The sequence below is a fragment of the Babylonia areolata genome, chromosome 1 (genome assembly GCF_041734735.1).
Source record: "Babylonia areolata isolate BAREFJ2019XMU chromosome 1, ASM4173473v1, whole genome shotgun sequence".
NCBI classification, from domain to species: Eukaryota; Metazoa; Mollusca; class Gastropoda; order Neogastropoda; family Buccinidae; genus Babylonia; species Babylonia areolata.
The window spans coordinates 71,856,568-71,879,217 of record NC_134876.1 but is presented as its reverse complement, the minus strand read 5'-3'; the positions used below and the strand labels follow the sequence as shown (position 1 = coordinate 71,879,217).

The 22,650-nt window shown below is 42.8% G+C and overlaps 1 protein-coding gene across 1 annotated transcript in view; it reads left to right on the top strand.

The window, feature by feature from the left end:
- The window catches only part of LOC143286974 (uncharacterized), a 92,471-nt gene that overhangs the window by 60,679 nt on the left and 9,142 nt on the right, over positions 1-22,650 (top strand). Inside the window, exons 4-6 of the mRNA XM_076594966.1 lie at positions 13,818-13,918; positions 16,098-16,248; positions 19,647-21,247. Of these exons, the coding sequence (XP_076451081.1) occupies positions 13,818-13,918; positions 16,098-16,248; positions 19,647-21,247 (1,853 nt within the window). The remainder of the gene's footprint in view (positions 1-13,817; positions 13,919-16,097; positions 16,249-19,646; positions 21,248-22,650) is intronic.

The following is a 22,650-nucleotide window of genomic DNA, read 5'->3' as shown; positions in this document are numbered from 1 at the left end:
TCATAACACTAACAGACACTGATGTACACGGACAGACACGCACAGCAAAGCACAGCATAACGCATCATAATGAAAATAGTTACTTGAAGAACGCCCCTTCGAATTTCCACGGATATAGATAGGGTGATCAAGTTACCGGTTGGGAAGTAGAAGAAGAACACACACACACACACACACACACACACACACACACACACACACAATTGTGTTGTAAAGTGCACTCCCACAGTGTTGGATTACATATTAACCTCTTTCGTCTGCAAAGCAGTCTTGGGAGAGGTTCTTGTCGAGTCCTGCCGAGAGGCTAGCGTGCAAAAGGCTATTTAGGACAATGACAAATTGATTTCTGCCGCCAACATTAGCCACCTCTCCCCCCACGCCACCTAACCGGAGCCCGAGGGATTAATCCATCCCATCCCGCCCCTACCCCCTTGTCGGTCACAGGAAGAGGGGATAGAGAGGGAGTGGGAGTGGGAGCGTGGGATATCATTTTTCTGGGGCATAGGTGTCGGTTTTTGCCGGGGTAATGATCGGGGGAAAGAATCATCCCCCTCCACCAACCCCCAATACAAGCTATAGCGTTGCTTAGGAACGTGTTGGGCATTGACCCCGTAGGTGTGGTTGCTTTTTGTTTGTTTGTCTCTCTCTCTCTGTCTGTCTGTCTGTCTGTCTGTCTGTGAGCTTGTTGTTTTTAACTGTCAACTTCCAAACTGACAACAAACTCTGTCCACATCTGTACCATTCAAAAGGATTTTCTGTCATGGAAAACAGGGAAAGAGGTATTCAACAGATCTTTTCTTCCAGACCCTTTCTTTCTTACTGTCTGTCTGTCTGTCCGTCCGGAAGTCCCGATGTGAAAACTTGCCTGTGGCAATGCTGTAAATATTTTGTCTTCTTTCTCCCCCTCTATGTCTTTGAGTTGATAGAGAATTAAGTAAGTGTTTAAGTAAGTAAAGAAAAGGGTAAACATTTAACTCTCCAACTTCGAAACGGTAGTGGAATAATGGTTTAGAAAAGCGATGAGGGTGGAGGGTAGGCGGGGAGGTAGGAGGGCTTGTTGGAACGGTGAACTCGAAAAAACAATAAATGTTGTTTGGCTTCGTAGTCTTGGCCAGGATGTTTGGTGTACAGTAGTGACTGACGGCCTGAGGGGTGAACGTCCCAACATGAACTGGATTTCTTCCCCATTTCTATAGGGACCCAGTGTGTGTGTGTGTGTGTGTGTGTGTGTGTGTGTGTGTGTGTTTTGATACCCTCTCCTTTCTTTTGACGTTTGAGGCGTGGTCCGTGCGCTAGTCTGTTGAAAGAATTGTAGATAGGAGCGATCCCCGAATTTAGAAAAATGATAATACTACACCATAGTACCACCACAAGGCTCGGCGCCAAATGTCTGGCACAATGCACCGGTCTCAGAGTCACACCAAAGAGGTGGGGAAGATGCCTGCCGGTCACATCACTCAGATGTAAACGACAGTTGGTGCGGATAGCATGCAGGTCAGTGGGTCCCACTTCATCCTAACATACAGGGAGGGTGGCTTTTGTGGCGACGCCTTCACCCCTGGCAGATGACGGCAAGAGAAGGACACCGCACGTCATTCGATCCCAGAATCCGGTCAAGGAGAGATGTGTGTGTGGATGGTTGGAGTTGGGGTGGGGATGGGGAGACATATTGTTCACAAAACCTGATATGATGGCGGATGTTTATTCCGCACTCTTTCTCTCTCTCTCTCCTGGCGTCCTTGTTAGTGACCTACCGATAGTTACGTTTCTTATGAATATTTTTCTCGTGCTAGCCTTATATTATATATATATATATATATATTTATTTTTTTTTTTTTTTTTTTTTAAAGAATTGAAGATGTGATTGCCTTCCTTGCCCAAATTAATGAAAAAGTTTGTAATCCCAAATGAGAGTGATGTATAAACACAACAAGGATGTTCTGTGGTTTATGTTTTTTTGTTTAGTTTTTTTTCCTCCTTGTCATATGGATTTTCACCCTTTATTTATGAACAAGTAACATCATCGATTTTTTTTTTTTTTTTTTTTAAAGTTGGGAAGGCACCGAATTTCAGTCAAGTTAAAAACAATAACTCACTGAGATCTAGTATGAAAATACATTTTAACGTGTATTTTAACACACTCAGTACGGCCAGTCCTCTCTTCTCCTCTACACAGACCCCTTGGATGTCCAGTGGGTGTCTGAATGACCCAACCTTTAGCTTCCGTCGTCAGAATTGTGGTTTTCTTTGTCAACATTCTCGTCTTCAGTATAAGAGCCTTCCGCTTGCAATATTTTGATGATGGTAATTGGGGTGAAACGCTGTTAACGTCGTCCCTTTCGCCGTTCGTATGGAGAGAGTTAATGATCAGTATTATTTTTTTTCAAACGTGTTTATGTAGTCTTTGATAAGAGTTGAATTTTTTTTCCTTTCTACATCTGATAATACGAGGCCTTCCATATGCACGGCCCTTGTCACAGGGCTGGGGAAAAAAGTATTAATCACTGATATATTTGGTGAGCAGTAAATCAATATAATTGATTTTGTTGTTTATTTTTATGAGCAATTAAAAAAGAAAAGACCAGTCTTTAATATTTGCTTTCCTGTCTACATCTGATTCTACAAGACCTGTACGCTTGACCCGTGTCACAGGGCTGAAAAAAAGAATTAATTCTCTGACATTTCTTGAGAGCATTTGTTGACATGTATGTTCATGGACAAAAAAACAAAACGCGGGAAAAAACCACACCAAAAACAACAACAAAACAAAACCAACGTTTGATATATATATCTTGAATAAGATGCGTGTTTTTCCCACCATATTTTGTGACATCTAGATCGGTATCATTTTTTTTTTTTCCATTAGCTACAGAAAATAAGACGTGGCCTTATTTTTTCTTTTTCTTCCTTCGTCAGACAACAATAATGCAAGGCCTTGATTCGCTTGATCCGTGTCACGTTGGAGCTGAACTGCGTCACTAACAACCGCGGCACGGCACAACACAAGGTTGACCTGAGCGAGAGAGGGGGCACCACTCTCTGACTGACCGCCTTTATCATCAATAGCGGAGTCGGCGTCGGTGATTGGCTGGCTATTTTTAAGCGGCCGCAATAATGCGGGCAGTTGAAGGCCAGGTTGGCGTGACCTCGTTCTTGACTGACCCTGAATGATTCCCTGTGTGTTTGTGTGTTTGGCTGGCTTTGGTTGGCAGTGTAGTGTAGAGAGAGAGGAGGGGAGGAGGGGTTGTTGTGGGCGTTGGCGAGGTCGCGTGGTGGCCTCTCAGCGCCAGAGCGAGGCCTTCGGGCATCGACCACAGGTCAGGGAGAGGTCAGGCAAGAGTTGGGGGACCGGGATGGTGGGGTGGGGGTGGTAGGGTGATGGTGCTTGCCTGACCTGGCTGGCCGGACGCCCATTGACGTCATAACGGCCGTCTTTTTTTTTTTTTGTCTTTTATTTTAATTTTTAAGGAAGTCATAGTGGTGATAGTAAAGGCGCTAGTCGGTTTGTACTTTATCGCCTTGTCGTGTATGCGTGTTGGTACGCAACAAGCGATTGTGAAAAAGGGGAGGTGGGGAGTGGGTATGGCAGGGGGACAGCGTTTGCAAAGATGGGGGTTGGGGAGGGGAGGCGTCGTTATCATATAATGATTCGGTAATGTTTTGTTTTTTCCTTCTTTTCGTGTTTTTTTTCTGTCCCTCTCTGTTGTTCTATGATTGTTCCTTTCCTCTCCTTTCTTTCCTCTCTGTTCTGTTCATTTCTTTGTTCTTCATATCAACCTATCAATCTACCTATCTATCTATCCATCTATCTAATCTTTTCCTTTCTGTTTATCTTTGTTTCCTTCCTTCTTTCCTTCTTTCTTTTCTATCTCGGTTTATTACGCGGACTCGTATTGCCAGCGGAATTTTCTGTCGATGAAATCCTATCGATTAATGTGTCGTGTCAGCAACTTGACATATCAATGTTCTGCCTGGTGAAAAGACTGTAACGGCTAAACTACGGACAGACTGGGAAATCATCATGCCCTTGCAGTTCGGTCATATTTATCTTTGGAGCCAGGGTTATTGCATTTCAGAAGATTGTTGTACGACTTAGTACGTCTGTCTTCTTTATAGTTAGTTTGTTTATCGTTTAGTGTGTCGCTGTGGAGAATCCGGAGTTACGAGGAGATTCTAAGACTGACGAAAAGTCAGCTTGAAATGTCATGTTTCCTCTCAGTGCAGGCGGTATTGTTGGTGTTTAATCACTGAGTGTTGTAGTTTTCAGTGTGTGTGTGTGTGTGTGTGTGTGTGTACTCATCTCAGAACGTTTGACACATCTGAGAACAATGAACATTCAAAAAAATCTGAGTAAACCAAAGACAATTATGATTGTTACCATGATAACAGACTATAAGAGTTCAGAAGCCTTGTAAAATAACAAATATCAAGAGCAAAATATGCCAACAGTACAGACGTTTTAAGACCGTAATAAACAACAAACGTCAAGAGTGAAATATGCTCACAGACCATCGGCGTTTCAATACCATAGCAAGCAAGATAGGCGTCATATGCTCAGTAACAGATCATGGGCGTCAGTTTTAGGATCGTAGTATATAACAAATGTTATATGCGGCTAACAGGCCGTGGAACTTTTAGAACCATGATAAATAGCAAACGTTATGTACGAACAGATCACGGCATGGGAGTTTCAAGACCACAGTAAATACATATATGTCTTAGATCCCTTTCAGATCAGATTGCGTGGCAGCGGTGTAAAATCTACGCTTCCTTCCAGTATCGTGGCTCAAGACGCAGATGCATGCAATGGGGGCAGGAAGCAATAAGCCAAAGAGTTTGGATTTACAGCCAGTGTCGCTTGATTTGAACAAGACCCCCCGACCCGACCCCACCCATACCCACGTCTTCTGGGTGTATGGCAGTCAACTGTGTAATCCCACCATGTCGAGTGGTTTGCAGAATCAAGTCTTTTATGAGAACTTAAGCTTACCGCTGGGGTCAAGAAAAACAGCAACAAAACATCTCGCAATATTGAGTTTTATGAAAGGGTTTGAATTCTTCCCAATTGTCAGTCCACAGTGTTAGCTGTTTGTTTCTACCCTCACATGCTGCACGCTTGAATTGTGCTGGTGTCTTTTCTTGAATAAAACCGTTGGAGAAAACAAACACTAACCGACAGAGCATGCCATTCCAAAAAAACTGTTTTTGTGAAGGTATCATGAGGTGTAAGAGTTTTTGCATTGCTGGTATAATCATTGCTTCTTGGGTTTTGTAAATTGTTGTTTTATGATTATTAATGATATTCCTTTTTCGAATTAAAACAAATTGTTAAGCGCCTCTAGATTGCTTCTGCTTGTATCATAGCGCATAAAAAGCTAAACAAAATAAAAAAAATATATATATATAAAAAGAAAGAGTTAGGCCTCACATGTCTGCTGATCCTCAACTACCCACGTGCCCCCCTCCTCCCCCAAGTCCCTCTCCCCATCCCGTGCAAACTGTGCGACCGTTTTTGTTTTTCAATATAGAAAGGAAAATCTGACGTAAAGGTCAGTAAACTGGATCTAATTTTAAATGGGTGTTTTTGGTATGATATTTTGTTTGATCTTCTTACCCTTATCAGTGTATTTTCCTGCAATCATGTCTTTCAATCGCCTACTTATTTCCTTCTTACACAGTTTTCCGCTTCATTGTCACAGTTTCTCAACTTAAAAAAAAAAAAAAAAAAAATTTGACATTAACATCCATAGAGGCAGTTTTGATGTTATGAGGCTCCTGAAGAGTTTTTGGCGTCAGGTGCAATGAAAATGTCGTTGAATTGAAACTTTCTTGAAAAAAAAAAAAAAGTATGAAAGTTCAAATGTGTTCTAAAACTTGTCATCTTTTGCCAACGTTTACGATCAAAATGGCTTTTATACGCCCACGCGCGCGCGCGCACATTTAGTGACTGAGACCGAGATTCGTGTCAGACAAGGAGGTCATTCTGAAACTGAAGATGGGGGAAGTTAGAAAAGATGAAATAAAGGAGCGGGACTCTGTACAGTGGCTGTGAAGATTCGTATCAGACGAAATTATAATTATTATTTTAAAAAAATATATGTATATATATTTTTTTAAGAAGAATACATTATAATAGCGTTAAGAAGGAACAGTGAAGTACAGCGATCAAGATCGTGGGAAGAAGAAGAAGAAGAAAGGAAGAAGAAGAACAAGAAGAAAGAAAGAAAAGAAGTGAAGGTCAAAATTTCGACATCAAGCTAGCCAATTACGAAGAGAACGTGAGAGAGGCGGGGAGCAGTGGTTGTAAATTGATCACATGTCGTAAATCTAAGGTCACGGCGGCCTTTTGCCGAGTCAGATGGCATTTTCCAGTCCCCGAACCACGACACAGTTCTGCACACTGTCCTCGTATTCCCCCTTGGCATTTGCGAAATCAATACCAACCTTTACGTGCCGCTGTCGCTGTGGTGAGCGCTTCAGCTCTCCCCAGGTTACAGTGACTGTTTCACACACAAGTCACAGTGTGGGCTATTTCTCCCGGATCACATTGTCAGTCCAGTTATATTCCATTTCAGACACTCTGATCCAGTATAATGGTCAGTTCAGTCTTCGGTGTTACACCAGTATACTGAACGGGATAGACCAGACAGAGAGAAAGAGAGTGTACATGTATCTATGCACCATACTAATTATTATTATTATTCTAATTATTATTATAATCATTATTAAAAAAAAAATCAGTTCAACAAGCATTAGAAATTAAGCTGTCAAAGAAAATGTCTAACAAGGCTTTTCCAAAGTTACGGTACCTTGGCTATTTCGAACATTGGGATATTTTCACACAGAACATTTTTGAGTGACCCAGGCTTTCAGATACTTAAATATTTGGCAAACAAACTCGGTGACATACTTTGCAGTTCGATCTGCTCACTCGTTTCCAGAACATCAGGTGTGAGACTGAACTCCAGCTCAGATTTTTTAAACACTTAATAGATTTTAATGAAAAAGAAAACGATTGCAAATTTGGTTTACATTTTTGGGGGGTCTCAAAGCAGATTATCTCACCGCTGGCAGTACACAAATTCGTTAGGAATCTGTTCGATCTAAAACAAGAAACCAAACGATGGAAAGGTTAAAAGCAAACGAAAATGTAAACCTACGAAAATAGCAACAAGTTAAGTTGTATGTATAGATAGGTTTTTAGCACTGTGGTGTGATCTTTACCCCTTTCAAGCTGGAGTCAGAAACACCGCCCACACTTCGACTGGAGCGGTGGAAAACCCTGACCTAAAAGAGCGAAAGGTGAAAGTCGTTAATCTGCACTCTTATTACTGCTCCCCCACACGATTGATTCGTGGAACAGGGAGCCGTGTGCGTGAGTTTTTAGGTGGTGAAGATTATTTTCGTGGATATGCGATCAAACAGAAACTGTGTGTTGAAGATAAATCTCAAGATTGAAGGTTGGGAGCCAAGTTCCACCCCACTTCCATTTCTGAAAGAGGGAAAAGGCAGGGGTTGGGGGTGGCGAGAAGGGGGCGGGTAGTAGGGGGTTGAGGAAGGGTTGTTTCGACAGACTGATGTGCATTGCAACATCCTTTGGGTAACAGTCTGTCACAAGGAATATTGTTAGCGAGAAGGGAGAATAAGATTTTAATGGTCATGAATTTTTAGACGTAGTTTAGAACCCCCTCCCGATCTGTCCCACATATTGTTATTTTACGTTGTTTTACACAATGTGCAGTTTGTCATTATATTCCAGCTTAATAAATTTGTATTCCAGTGTCAGATTTTGCGGGAGTTTTTTCGTGTTTTTTTCTCTCTCTTTTTTTGGATAGTTAATTCATATTCCATTATCAGAGTTTATAGTCTGTTGGGGTTTTTCTCCCTCTGGCTGACAGTTCTGCAATTCCTGAACTTTTTTTCTTAAACGAAATGGTCAGATTGTATTTGTTTCCAGTTTTTGTCACGTAGACCTGTAATTTTCTCCTCGACATAGAATGAATGGTGTTCCCTTATTCTCTGCAGTCGGTAAAGTTTCTCCTTGCCCCCCTCCACCTCCCCTTTGATTTCTTCTTCTCCTTTGTTCCTTCACACACACACACACACACACACATATATTAAAATTTTTGGTTTATTTTTTAAAGAAAAACATTGATTGAAATGCTATGAAGAAGCGTGTATCTGTTACAAAATAAACTGTCTGTCTGGCCACTGACTCAACGGCAGTTCGCTTTTGAGAGACAAGAGACAGTAGAACAGAAGGGGGAAATAGATTGTACGTGTGTGTGTGTTGAGGGAGGAAGGTGTACGTGGAGGGGGGGAGGGGGCAAGGGGGGGGGGGGGGGGGAGCGGTGAACGGCAGACAACAGGACTGGAAACAATGTGCTACTTTTTTTTTAAAGGCAGTGTTGGCGAGCTTTCAAAGACCCGGATCAGAATACATACATGAGAGTTGTGTCATTTGCGTTCCCCGAAAAACAATGGTGAAAGACCAAAGTCTGTTCTGAAAGGATCTTTACTTCCGCACCCTCTCCCCCTCCTTCCTTTTCCTGTTTTCACCCACCCCCTGGGCCCCCTGTCGGATATACTGTGACAGATCATAACCCCCCCACCCATCCCCTGCTCCTGTCTCCACACATCCAAGTTTCCTCTAATGTTAAAAGCTGGCAAACGCCTCCATTTTAAAGTTTTGGTAAGTTCTGATGGAGTTCCACCTACGAGTTCTCGTGACTTGCTATTACTGTTCCAGCTGTTCAGGAGAAAGAAGTCATAAACTTTGAAAGAACAAGGAAAGGATCTTGTCACTGCGATGTGCACAGAAATGTGCAAACAACAGATGCTGTTGTTGTCATGAGCACTTCTTACACAGATGGTTTAGATCATTTTAACCCCCCCCCCCCCCCTCTCTCTCTCTCTCTCTCTCTGTGGCCTCGATTTACATATTTGACAACAATCTTCACCAGCAGACCACCAAGAGTATGCGTGTATGCACAGTTGATATTGTTGTTGTGTAATCCGCCGAATGAAGTGCTGAGGAAAGTTGTGAATGGCGTGAATGTGTACAGGGGAGGGGAGAATGAAGGCAAGGGAAAAGGCATACTTTCCACATGGTGATGAGAGCATGTTGCTTACGTCATTAAGTCAGTGAGACCATTTGAGTCTCTCTGTCTCTCTCTCTGTCTCTCCCTCTCTGTCTTTCTCTGTCTCTCTCTCATAGCACTCACTGAAACAGGGGAATGCAGGAACGTAGTGCAGGAATGTAAGACCCTTCAGTGTCTCTGAAGTATGGCCCAATGAATCATTTCAGGAACAGACAAGACCTTTTTTTTTCAGTTGTGCCTCACATGTCATCAGTGTTTCGTGATCAGTCTCAGTCAAACAAGCAGCATTGTGAAGTCTGATGAGCACAACAAGCCGAATCAGTGGTCTTTCAACCCGAGGGTCCTGGGTTCGATCGTGATATCGGCGCCTCATGGTGGGCCAAGGGTGGAGATCTTTTCGATCACCCAGGCCAAGTAATTATGTGCAAACCTGCAAGTGCTTCAGTCCCCACGTACGCACGTTAAAGACCCCGTGACCTGTCTGTGTGAAACATGCACACTCCTGAAAACGGAGAATGGCTGCCCATCTTCCGGGGGTAAAACTGCTTATGCACTCCGCGCAAGCCCACAAGTGGATACGAGTGAGTGTGAGGTTGCAGGTTATTACTGAACACAGGAGTTTGTGCTGACTTCATTGCAGCATTGCATTTGAGGTGGCATATGCGGTCTCTATTTCGATACAGATGGAGAGTGAAAACCACTCCACCTCACCTTCTTTATATATATATATATAATTTTTATATATATGAACTTGCACCTAGTAAACCTTTATTGATAGTTAAAACCTCTCAATTTTAATAATATAATGCTAAATCCCCGGCCCGGACACGATAATAACTCAGATGGAATACGTTTTTCATGTTCACAGCGTTTAACCAAAGCTAACAGCAATAGGCGCCGGTAACTCACTTTCATTCTTCATTAGGAGACTGAGGTCTGCACCAGACGCCCCCTACATCCCTCCCTCCTCACCCATCCGTCATGCACCCCCCACCCCCTCCTCCCTGTCCCGTCCTCTCAGTCATGTCATTATCCGCGCGTGCACTCTTTGATTCTGAACAGAAAAAAAAACAACAAAAAAACTGCCCCCCCGGCCCCCCCTCCTCCTACCCCCATAGCCCCTTCAACACACACACAAACAAAAAAGCCTGGGGTGGGTTGGGGAGAGGAGATGGGGGTGGGGTATGGAAAGAGGGTCGAGTCATGAAAGACGTGATGGCGAGAGAGAACTTTTTTTTTTTCATTTGCCTGCGCGCAGCGCACACACACACACACAAAGACTGCACTGCAGCGGTGGGGCGATGGATTTTTTTTCTTCCCCTCAGCAAAACTGGGCCACTGCCAGCAAAGAATTTAAAGGAAAGAAAGAAAATAAAATAAGAGAAACTGCACCGACATAATGTCCCGAATGACGGGTAGGAGCCACAGAGGTAAAATGTGTGGTGGATTGCTGGGGAAAAAAAAAATAATCCCGAGGCGGGGGAGATGACTTGGAGTTTAGCGCGGCACAGCACTGTTGGTGCCTATAGTGTTGCGCTATTGTGGAAGTGAGTCAACCTGACCTACATTCTTCATCGCGAGCCATGGGAGAGGATCACAGATAGTCCGTCGTCTGTGCGCCCTTGTATGTTGCCTTGTTTGTTGGCAAGAGTTGGCTGGCCCGCACTGCCGCCGGGGGGTGGGGGGCAGGGGGGGGACAGACTGCTGGGAGAAGGAGGGCGAATAAGATCATGTTGTTTGAGATGGACTGAGCGCGCGCGCGCGCACACACACACACACACACACACACACACACATACACGACTGTATATTTTACTTTTTATTTTATTTTATTTCATTTTATTTATATTTGTGGGTTTGTTTGGGGTTTTTTTTGGTTTTTTGGACGGTGCTAAAAAAAAAAAAAATAAAAAAAAACGTGTTTACTTTTTTTGGAAGTTTTCAGTCTGAAAGATGGAGGAGATGATGAAAATGTTTTATTTTAGATGGCAATTCATGAAGTCCTGTCAGATGTGCTTTCATTTGGATATCTAGTCTGTAGGGTGGTTGATGGGAGACAAAAAAAAAAAAAAAGGGGGTGGGGGAGGGGCACAGGATACTGTAATGATACACTCACTTGCAATATGTCTGTCTCTGTCTCTCCCTGAAAGGGATCCATCCCATCTGTATCCAGTTCTGGCTGTGTACAAGTGCTGCACCATTTGTTATATGCCATCGTCACGATTCATTGCAGAAAGAAAAACCACATCAAAATGGAATGCTGGCAAGTGGCATATTTCATAACTGTCTCCAGGTGCATACTTTTAGCGATGTTATTATATTGAAACAAATGCCGCAATGTAAAGACACTGTTAGTGTTAACAAGCACATTGTTGTTACATGGGCTGACTGAAGAGAAACTAAGTTTAAAACGATAGTTTTGTGGGATGAACACTCACCAAGTGTAACATTTTGCACAGCTTTCATGAACTTTTTAAAGTTTCACGTAACCATGAAATATTATCAGAAACAGTACCAAGAACTGGATGACTGCCATCTTCGATATTCAATATTCATTTTGTCGGAGAATGATAATATAACATTGCATAAAAAAAACCCAAATTGATTGTCCACTTCTTTGGCTCTCACTTTGTTTCACGTTGAGAGAAAAACAAAGCAGGTCGTGGTGTCTCCTGCCTTGTTCACACACACACACACACACACACACACACAGAGTGAGATTGCATGATTTGTTTGTTACGTTTAAAATGATCAGTTGTTCTTAGTTTTCATACTGATGGAAGGCGAAAAAGAGAGACAGCAATGTTCAAATACATGAGATAAGATTATTGATTTGGATGTATACATCTGAAATTGTCTTTAACTTTTTTCTTCTTTTTTTTCCTTCTTTTCTTTTTGTCTAAATTATCATAACCATCATCCAGTCAGTGTGATTTGCTGACTATGCCCGTTCTAAAAAAACTTCAGTAGGCAGTCAATATTCAGTGGCTGGAGAGTTGGGCCAGACATTGTCTAGTTTGAAAAACCCCGGGCTGGTGTTGACAGTGTGTGAGAAATCGCAGTGCTGCTTTGCACATCTTCACCCATATTATCTCCCGTTTTTCACACACACACACACACACACTCACGCGCGCGCGCGCGCGCGCACGCACACACGCACACACACTGTGCCCCAGCCTTCATTGTGCCCCACTGACCTAGATCTGTGAGGTCATTGATCTCGGGGTTTTCTCCTCCTGCATCTCACTGCCCCTGTCTCTCTCCTTGTCTCTTTTCTCTGTGTGTGTGTGTGTGTGTCTCCATGTTTCTTTTCTGTGTCTGTGTGTGCCTGTCTCTCTCCATGTCTCTTTTCTGTGTCTATGTGTGCCTGTCTCTCTCCATGTCTCTTTTCTGTGTGTGTGTGTGTGCCTGTCTCTCTCCATGTCTCTTTTCTGTGTCTATCTGTGCCTGTCTCTCTCCATGTCTCTTTTCTGTGTCTATCTGTGCCTGTCTCTCTCCATGTCTCTTTTCTGTCTCTGTGTGTGCCTGTCTCTCTCGGTGTTTCTTGTGTGTGTGTGTGTGTGTGTGTGTGTGCCTGTCTTTCTCGATGTCTCTTTTCTGTGTCTGTGTGTGTCCCTGTCTCTCTCAGTGTCTCTCTTCTGTGTGTGTGTGTGTGTGTGTGTGTGTGTCCATGTCTCTTTTCTGTGTCTCTCTGTGTGCCTGTCTCTCAACCATCCACCCACTCCCTTCCCAGTTTCTGACCCCCGCCCCATCTTACTCTCTCACACTCTCTCTTTCTGTGTCTCTTGTACTGACAGAATGAAAAATGGATTATGTGCCTCTGTACATTCTGGGCACAAAGAAATGGGGTGAATGTTGGCAGGGTGCTAAAAAGAAGAAGAGGAGCACATCACTTGTAGGGTTTCCTGACAGGGCCGAGTCTTCCTGTCTAAGTGCTTTTCCACTTTATGTTGCAGCTTCTACTCCCTGCTCTGGTAGGTTCTCCCCTCCCCGCGTGGAGTCTGTTTCTTTTCTCTTTCCCTTGTGTTGTCTTAAAAAAAGATAAACGGGGTATTGATTTACGGTCGTCCCAGACAGCTGGGTGACAGCAAGATAAGTGGGCTACCACGATCGATTGGAAGTGTGGCAACCCCATTCCCCCCCCCCCCCCTCCCCTGCCCCCCCCAATGTCCCCCTACCCCTCCAAAAAATGTCATTGACATATTGCAAAATAATATCAGGTCAGTCAGACAGTGTTGTAATGTGTCTGGGTCATCCAGCAGAAAGGCAAGAGACAGTGTTTTCAGTTTTACTTTACTTCACTAAACTTTGCTTGACTTTACTTTGCTCAACTTTAGTGTGTGTGTGTGTGTGTGTGTGTGTTCTCACTCCAGCCCCCCACCACCACCACCCCCACACACACACACCCACTCTCCAGCTTCCCGCCTTCTTACATAGCCAAACCCATGCTCATTGTCGGTACAGGCACCAGCAGTCCACAAAGAGCTTTCAGTTTCAAGTCACCATGAGGCCACCCAGTAGAAGAGACCCTGCAGTGCCCCAGAGGCCCCTCTGTGGTGCCATTTTCTGACTCACCATAAACACTACACTGTGTCGCCTGTTAAGAAAAGCTCATATCTTTTTTAAAAATCTGGTGTTGAATAGCTTTCCATGTTTACAGAGTAATCCATTCGTTCTTTTTTGTAATGTTTATTTTTGTTTACTTTCTTGTTTCAGAACTGAAGCCAGCACCAGTACAGTCATCACTGAAGTGTCTGGTGTGTGGAGACAAGTCTTCAGGTGTACACTATGGAGTGCTGGCATGTGAAGGATGCAAGGTGAGTCACTGAAATCAGCCATCATACTGGTTGCAGTGTCTGCTAAGCATGCAAACGACACTGAGGAATTCGTGAGAAGGGAGAACTGTCCTCGCAGGAACATTAATATCGTCCACTGTATTCTTGTCCAGTCTTGATATGGATATGGATTCTTATATAGGGCATATCCTCTGTTGGAGACCAAGCTCTAAGTGCTTCACAAACATGGAATCATTTGCACAACAGGCTGCCTACCTGGGTAGAGCCATTGCACGCTCATCATTTGTTTCCTGCATCATTCATTCAAATTTCGGTCACGAGCATACACACACACACACACACACACAATCATACAGACATCTGACATTTTTTATGTGTATGACCGTTTTGATTTTTTACCCCACCATGTTGGCAGCCATACTCTGTTTTTGGGGTGTGCATGCTGGACATGTTCTTGTTTCCATAACCCACCGAATGCTGACATGGATTACAGGATCGTTAACATGCGTATTTGATCTTCTGCATGGTATAAACATGAAAGGGGCTCAGGGACTAACAGGTCTGCACATATGTTGACCTTGGAGACTGGAGAAATCTCCACCCTTTACCCACCAGATACTGTTACTGAGATTCAAACCGGGACCCTCAGATTGAAAGTCCAACGCTTTAACCACTTGGCTAGTGCTTTTTTTCTTTTTCTTACCAAACAGATAATTCAGTCTATTGTCCAGTCAACTGGGAGTACCAAATATCAGATCTAAAACATCATCTGTGGTAATTGAAATCTTAGTGATTTTAATGTGAACTGAAGTGTGTGAACATAGCAATCTGAAGATGGAAGTTCTTGTCAGAAAACTAGAATCATATTTCAGTAAATAAATAGCCATTCCATTTCAAATATTCCTTTCAACCCTGACACACTTGGTGATAATGTTATACTGCATGCTCTGATTGACTGACTAATTTAAGAAGGACTGACTAATTTAAGAAGTCTCCCTAGAGTAAAGGAAAGGAGACCTGCAGTGCAGAATATAAAGGCATTTGTTGAAAAAAACAACAACCAACCAGGAAGCATATTGATAACAAATGAGAGACAGAAAAAATGCAAAAGAATGCAAGTAAAGACAAGTATTTTTGTCCTCTACAAAGATGTTGGCATCAGAGGTTGCCAGGGACATTGTGATGGAGGTGAGAGATTGCACTGTCAATAATTCAGACAATGCATTTCAAGTCAGCAATACATATCCACATCCGCAGGTTGTTTAGTGCTGATGAAGACATTTTTATTTCTCTGTCACCTTCACCTTTATGTCTTGCATTGGAAGAGCAGCAGAGTCTCTGTTTACGTTCATTGAATAATATTGAACTGTGAACTGGTTCATTTTTGCTCAGAAGCAGATGATGTCTTTTTTTTTATATCTTTTTATTTACCTTTTTTTTTCTTAACACTTAAAAGGTGTGGTCGGTTTTACATCTCAAGGGAGAGAGATATATAGACAGAGAGAGAATGAGAAAGTGTGTGTTTGTGCATGTCACATGCAAGCATGAGTGTTGGTAAGTCATTGATTTAATGTCTGTTCACTGTTGTTTTTTTTCCCCAAACGCAAGTGCGTGTATATCTGCATGCATATGATTATTTCAAACTAATGTACTGCAACATACAAAGGAATCAGACAGTCACTTGTTTTATAATTCATTTACTTATTCTTTGAGAAGCATAACAGGGAAGAATTAGAGTGCATTTGTAACTAAAAGTAAAGCATCTCAGTAATTAGTGGATGAGTTAATAGATTAATAGATGTTTGTAAGATCTGATCATAGTTCAGTTTCTGTGGATAAGAAAAAGATGTTTTTAATGAAGACGTCCATGGTAGATGAAATAGTAAATTGATAGGCCTTTGGGGACTATCCCAGCACAAACTGTCCAAACACACTTTTGGCTGAGAGAATGGGGATGCAACTTGGGCAGGACACTCTCCACAATAATAAAATTCTTACCCAGATATACGGGACTGCAGTGGCCTTATCTGCTGTTCTGAGGGTCACAGTGGGACATGACTCACTTTCATACATGTATCCATCTATTCAGATAGTTGTAGATCTGATCACAGATACTTTGCATGGATTAAAATAAAATGTTTGCAGTGAAGACTGACTCGACGACAGCCTTGTTGAACTCTGATTTCTGTGACTTGTCCAGGGCTTCTTTAGGCGAGCGCTTCAGAATGTTGGGGACCCAGCCCGCAAAAAGTGTTTCTACAACAAGAACTGTGAGATCAACATGCAGACCCGCAACCGCTGTCAGTACTGCCGCCTGCAAAAATGTCTGGCCCTGGGCATGTCTCGGTCAGGTGGGTTTTGCAGGGACTGTGGGCCACTGTTTGTTTTGTAGTGTTTGATGGATGTCTGTTTGTTTTGTAGTGTTTGATGGATGTCTGTTTGTTTTGTAGTGTTTGATGGATGTCTGCTTGTTTTGTAGTGTTTGATGGATGTTTGTTTTGTAGTGTTTGATGGATGTCTGTTTTGTAGTGTTTGTTGGATGTCTCTTTTGTAGTGTTTTATGGATGTCTGCTTGTTTTGTATTGTTTGATGGATGTCTGTTTGTTTTGTAGTGTTTGATGGATGTCTGCTTGTTTTGTATTGTTTGATGGATGTTTGATTTGTAGTGTTTGATGGATGTCTGTTTTGTAGTGTTTGATGGATGTCTCTTTTGTAGTGTTTGATGGATGTTTGTTTTGTTAGTGTTTGATGAATGTCTGTTTGTTTTGTAGTGTTTGTTGGATGTCTCTTTTGTAGTGTTTGATGGATGTCTCTTTTGTAGTGTTTGATGGATGTCTGTTTGTTTTGTAGTGTTTGATGGATGTCTCTTTTGTAGTGTTTGATGAATGTCTGTTTGATTTGTAGTGTTTGATGGATGTCTGTTTTGTAGTGTTTGTTGGATGTCTCTTTTGTAGTGTTTGATGGATGTCTCTTTTGTAGTGTTTGATGGATGTCTCTTTTGTAGTGTTTGATGGATGTCTGTTTGTTTTGTAGTGTTTGATGGATGTCTGTTTTGTAGTGTTTGATGGATGTTTGTTTTGTAGTGTTTGATGGATGTTTGTTTTGTAGTGTTTGTATAGATGTTTGTTTTGTAGTGTTTGATGGATGTCTGTTTGTTTTGTAGTGTTTGATGGATGTCTGTTTTGTAGTGATTTATTTAGTAATGTTCATTTTACTTTTAAGAGTCATTTTATAACTTTTTACAATTTCCTCCATTTGAGACCTTTCTAGCAGCATACTTTTTCAGTGAGTTAGATTCTTCTCTCTCATTCATAAAATTTCTTTGAAAGCTAGTACAATACCATACTGTTTGTTTGTTTGTTGTTGTTTTCACCACCTGATGGCAATGTGGGAAAGAAATCTGTTGGAAGATGAAGTACAAAAATGTCAGTAAATGTGACTGATAAGATCATTGCCAATTTTATGCAGATTCTGACACATGGATACAATGCATATCTTGTGAGATGTTGTATATTTTGATATCACAAAGTTATGTTCAAATATACATACCAGCAAAGAAATATGTGCACACTTATGCAGCAATTAGAGGACCCTGACCAGCTAAGGTTTAAGCACAGGTCAGGCAAAAACGCCTTTATTTTTTTTTATTTTTTTTTTCAGCAGGTGTGGCGTGGCATAGTATGAATCAGTCTGCATGCTTTGGGTGTGTGTTTTTTCTTGTAACTGAGATGGAAACAAATAGCCGTGTCTTACTTTAGGGTTCTGCAGGGCATTTTGTGTGATGCAGACATGTGAGGTTAGAGAGAGATAGGTCACTCTGTCTGTAACACCTGCAGTGCCTCGTTTTCTCCAGACACCACATACATCTTTTCACTTGTATTCTATTTTTTTCTTCTTTTTTTTTTTAAATGAAATGTTATCAGGGCATAACTGATGGACATTTTTTTTCCTTTTTTTTCATTACAAATTAATGCAGTGGCCATATATATTGTAATGTTAACTTTTCGTGGTGCATTAATGCAGTAAATGTTAACTTTTCGTGGTGCATTAATGCAGTAGCCATATATATTGTAATGTTAACTTTTCGTGGTGCATTAATGCAGTAGCCATATATATTGTAATGTTAACTTTTCGTGGTGCATTAATGCAGTAGCCATATATATTGTAATGTTAACTTTTTGCGGTGCATTAATGCAGTAGCCATGTATATTGTAATGTTAACTTTTCGCGGTGCATTAATGCAGTAGCCATATATATTGTAATGTTAACTTTTCGTGGTGCATTAATGCAGTAGCCACATATATTGTAATGTTAACTTTTCGTGGTGCATTAATGCAGTAGCCATATATATTGTAATGTTAACTTTTCGTGGTGCATTAATGCAGTAGCCTTGTATATTGTAATGTTAACTTTTCATGGTGCATTAATGCAGTAGCCATATATATTGTAATGTTAACTTTTCGTGGTGCATTAATGCAGTAGCCATATATATTGTAATGTTAACTTTTCGTGGTGCATTAATGCAGTAGCCATATATATTGAAATGTTAACTTTTCGTGGTGCATTAATGCAGTAGCCATATATATTGTAATGTTAACTTTTCGTGGTGCATTAATGCAGTAGCCATGTATATTGTAATGTTAACTTTTCGTGGTGCATTAATGCAGTAGCCATATATATTGTAATGTTAACTTTTCGTGGTGCATTAATGCAGTAGCCATATATATTGTAATGTTAACTTTTCGTGGTGCATTAATGCAGTAGCCATATATATTGTAATGTTAACTTTTCATGGTGCATTAATGCTGTAGCCATATATATTGTAATGTTAACTTTTCGTGGTGCATTAATGCAGTAGCTATATATATTGTAATGTTAACTTTTCATGGTGCATTAATGCAGTAGCCATATATATTGTAATGTTAACTTTTCGTGGTGCATTAATGCTGTAACCATATATATTGTAATGTTAACTTTTCGTGGTGCATTAATGCAGTAGCCATATATATTGTAATGTTAACTTTTCGTGGTGCATTAATGCAGCAGCTATATATATTGTAATGTTAACTTTTCGTGGTGCAGATTTATAGGATGAGCAAATTTTCATCATCAGCATTTATCAGTAGTAATTGTTTTATATCTTATTTTATTTATTTATTTATTATTTTGTTTGTTTGTTTGCTGTCCCTTACATGTGTCATCTGAGTGGTGTTACCCACATGCTGATCATTCCAGCTCCACCTCCCCCATATACAACCACACCTGGGTTTGTCTGCCTTCGGTTAGACCTTTTATACACAGACCATGGCCATGAGCTGTTTCTCGTCAGATAAATGTTGGGTTGCCCTGAGAGAGAAAAAAGACTGGAATGATTTAAGAAAAAAATCTTTTAGACCAAGAAATGGAATAAGAAGATTGGATAAGTATTGGTTTACCTGGGATGAAATCATGCAATGTTTGGCTAACAAGAAGAAAGCACAAGGAGTGTAGCTTTTTCAGGTACGAAGGTGTGGAGCAGACAGAAAAATTGTGTGTTGAAACAGGGAATGTGGGAAAATAATTGATTAATAGCCTATCAGATCCTGTCAGGTTTTTTGCATTCAGGCCCATTCTAGATTTGAGTTAGTTTTTGTGAAAAATTCTGATAGTAATAAACATTTCAGAAAAATAAAACAAAAAACCACATGCATTCTGGTTGTTAAGGAGACTGGATTAACGTGTCATGTTATTTGTGTGCACGCACACACAGCCGCCAAGCTGGGGCGACGTTCACGCAAGATGCGGGAGATGATCCGCAACATCGAGGACACGCAGACGGAGCAGGCCCTGCATGGACTGCTGAGCCTGAACCCTGACGCCAACTCTCGCTCCGCCAGCCCCTCCGCCGTCAGCCCCTCTGTCATGTCTGCCCCCGTGCTGCCCGTGTCGCTGGCCATGGGATCAGGGGTCAGCTCCACAGTGGCGCCCCCTGACAGTGTGGCCAGCAGTGTGGCGCTGAGTGACGCCCCCTCGCAGTCGTCCATGGCGGCGCTGTCCCTGCTGCTGAAGCAGCGGTCGGGCATGGGTCACCTGATCGGCCAGCCCATGGTGGCCGCGGACCCCCACCTGCAGGCCATGGCCGTGGCCCACACCAACGGCCGCGGGGACAAGGAGTTCCGGCCCCCGGACGACTCGGGCAGCGAGGAGGAGAAGCCTCTCATGCTGAAGGTGGAGAGGGTGGTGGTGCCCCCCCAGACACAGACCGTCACCTCCCAGTACCAACGGCCCCCTCCCCCCTCACCCCCACCACCCCCACCACCTGATCCCCGTGTTCACCTTCTCTCCTCCCCTGTCTGCACCTCTCCGTCGTCGTCGTCGGCCGCAGTGACGCTGATGTCCATGGTGGCCTCGCACTCTGCCGCCCGTAGCCAGGGGGGAGGAGGTGGGGAGGAGTCGGTGGTGGGGTCCATGCTGCGCTCCCCCCCACAGGTGCAGTACACGCTGGCACGGCCCCAGCTACAGCTGGTGAAGACGGAGGGGGTGGCGGTGCCCCAGGTGCTGATCAAGAGCGAGGCGGGGGGCAGCCACGGGGCACAGACTGTCTTCAGCCCCACAGGCCTGTCCACCGCTCTGACCGCATCCCTCGGCACCCGACCGGAGCACGGCACCACCCCCATGGCTCACCTCACCATCCCCCTCCCTCTCCATGCACAACCGTCTGTGATTGTACAAAACGCCACTCTGGACTTGCGCAAGAAGTCTGACGAACAAATCAGTCGCAGCCCCATCAAGAAGCGGCCCTACATCCCGTCCTCGATGCTGGAGGAGGAGGAGGGGGGGGACAATGGTGGGGGAGATGGCGGCAGTCCCAAGGGACCCCCACCACCACCCCCGGAAGGCCCCCGAGCCAAGGAGAGGAGGGTGAGCCAGCCAGAGCATCAGGAGCCCAGCCAGTCCTCGGACGTCTTCAGTGCTGCACGCTCTCCAGACAGTCTGTCTTCGGGGCGCTACGACATGATGAAGGAGGTCCTACGACCGGTCAGCTCCCAGTCAGACTCCTCCTCCTCCACCCACACCTTGGGTCTCCCCATCAGGAAGAGCAGAGCCCCCTTTCCTTCCTCCTCCCCCTCTCCCTCCTCCTCCACCGCCACCTCCTCCATGTCCATTGCCAAGAAGCATGAGGAGGACGCCAAGCTGACTGTGCCCTACATGATTTCCCGTCTGCACGAGTCCTACCACACCACCTTCACCTTCCTCAAGGACCGTCTCCGTGAGATGAAGCAGAAGCTGAGGGACTACAACCACCAGAACACCATGGAGCGGATGATCGGCAGGATCATTTCACAGAACCCCTCCCCTCCTCAGAACGTCGTAAGCACAAGTGTTTGTCCTGAATGGAGAATGTACATAATGTTTCTCTCAAGGGGTGGTAATGGTAGGATATAAAAACTCAAACGAAATATGGATTTATAAAGTTGTTTTTAACATGTAATGTGTCATTGGCATGAGAATGAAGAAAGCAAGAAGGGGGAAGAGTAAGAAATCATAATGAGTGTTTCATCAAAATTACATTCTGATTTTTCATTTTGTGTGCTTCTGATTTATCACATTACTGATGAATTAGTTGTGTTTCTGTTTTTGTTTATTGCTAAGTCAGTTTTAAATAATGGTTTTGAAAAAATTATCATTGAGGTTGTCATCATTTTACAAACTTGCAGCCACCCACTCCATGTTAACAATCAGAAGCTCACTAGTTCTTCATCAATGAAATTCCTTTTCCTGACACATACATGCCCTCATATCCTCAGCAACAGTATTCCCTTTCCCTGTAGACTGCAATATTAATGCTTATGGAATTCCTAAAGACAAACGCATGATTCAACAATATTTTCTGTCTGTGGCAGACGAGAGAAACTGACCATCACTGTGAGTAAAGTGATATCTCAACAGGTCTGGGTAACAAGTTCAATGGGAATATCCTAATTGAAGTTCTTTCTCTACACGCACCATGTGATGAAATAAATGTTGGAAGGTAGGATTTCAGAAAATGCTGTTGAAAGCAGAACTCCAAAGAGAACATTATATGGATGAAGCTGAAAGTGAAACAATTCAAACATGCCATTAAACCAAGTTCTGTATATAAAAGTTCTATATAAACTGACATATAGTGCTGGTACTATGGCAGTCAACAAATGGAGAAAGAGTCAGATTTTGATATTTGAGCCGTTTAAGTCTTGATAAAAGTAAAATGAAGAAATTGATTTTTTTAAAGTCCAAGGCTGTGGGCATCAGAGGCAATGCAAGGGAGAGCACTGCATTTTTATGGAAAGATAGTGCTTTGTGAGCTTTTATTGTGAGACGTTTTGTTCCATTTTTGGAATGCATATTTTTTTCTTTCATCTGCAAGTTGAAACTTATATATGTATATGTTTGTGTGTGTTCATTCTTTAAATTAGCGTCTTTTCACTATAGTGTGTGTGTGTGTGTGTGTGTGTGTGTGTTTTATGTTTGAATGTGAATAGTATTTGACCCATAGCATATACATATTTGTGTGTTCTTCTTGTTTAAGTGTGAATAGTGTTTAATCAATGTCTACCTGATACCAAGCTTTAGGTTCAGGTTAAAAGTTCCATAGCCCTTTTATGGTCATCGGGGCAGTGATGTCATGCTGACTGACTGTGTCTATGACTTGGCTTAGGAAGGTGGGGTCACATCCTCTCCTTCTGCCATTTTCACCTTCCCCAACTTCAGTGAAGTGCCCATTCACAGCTGGG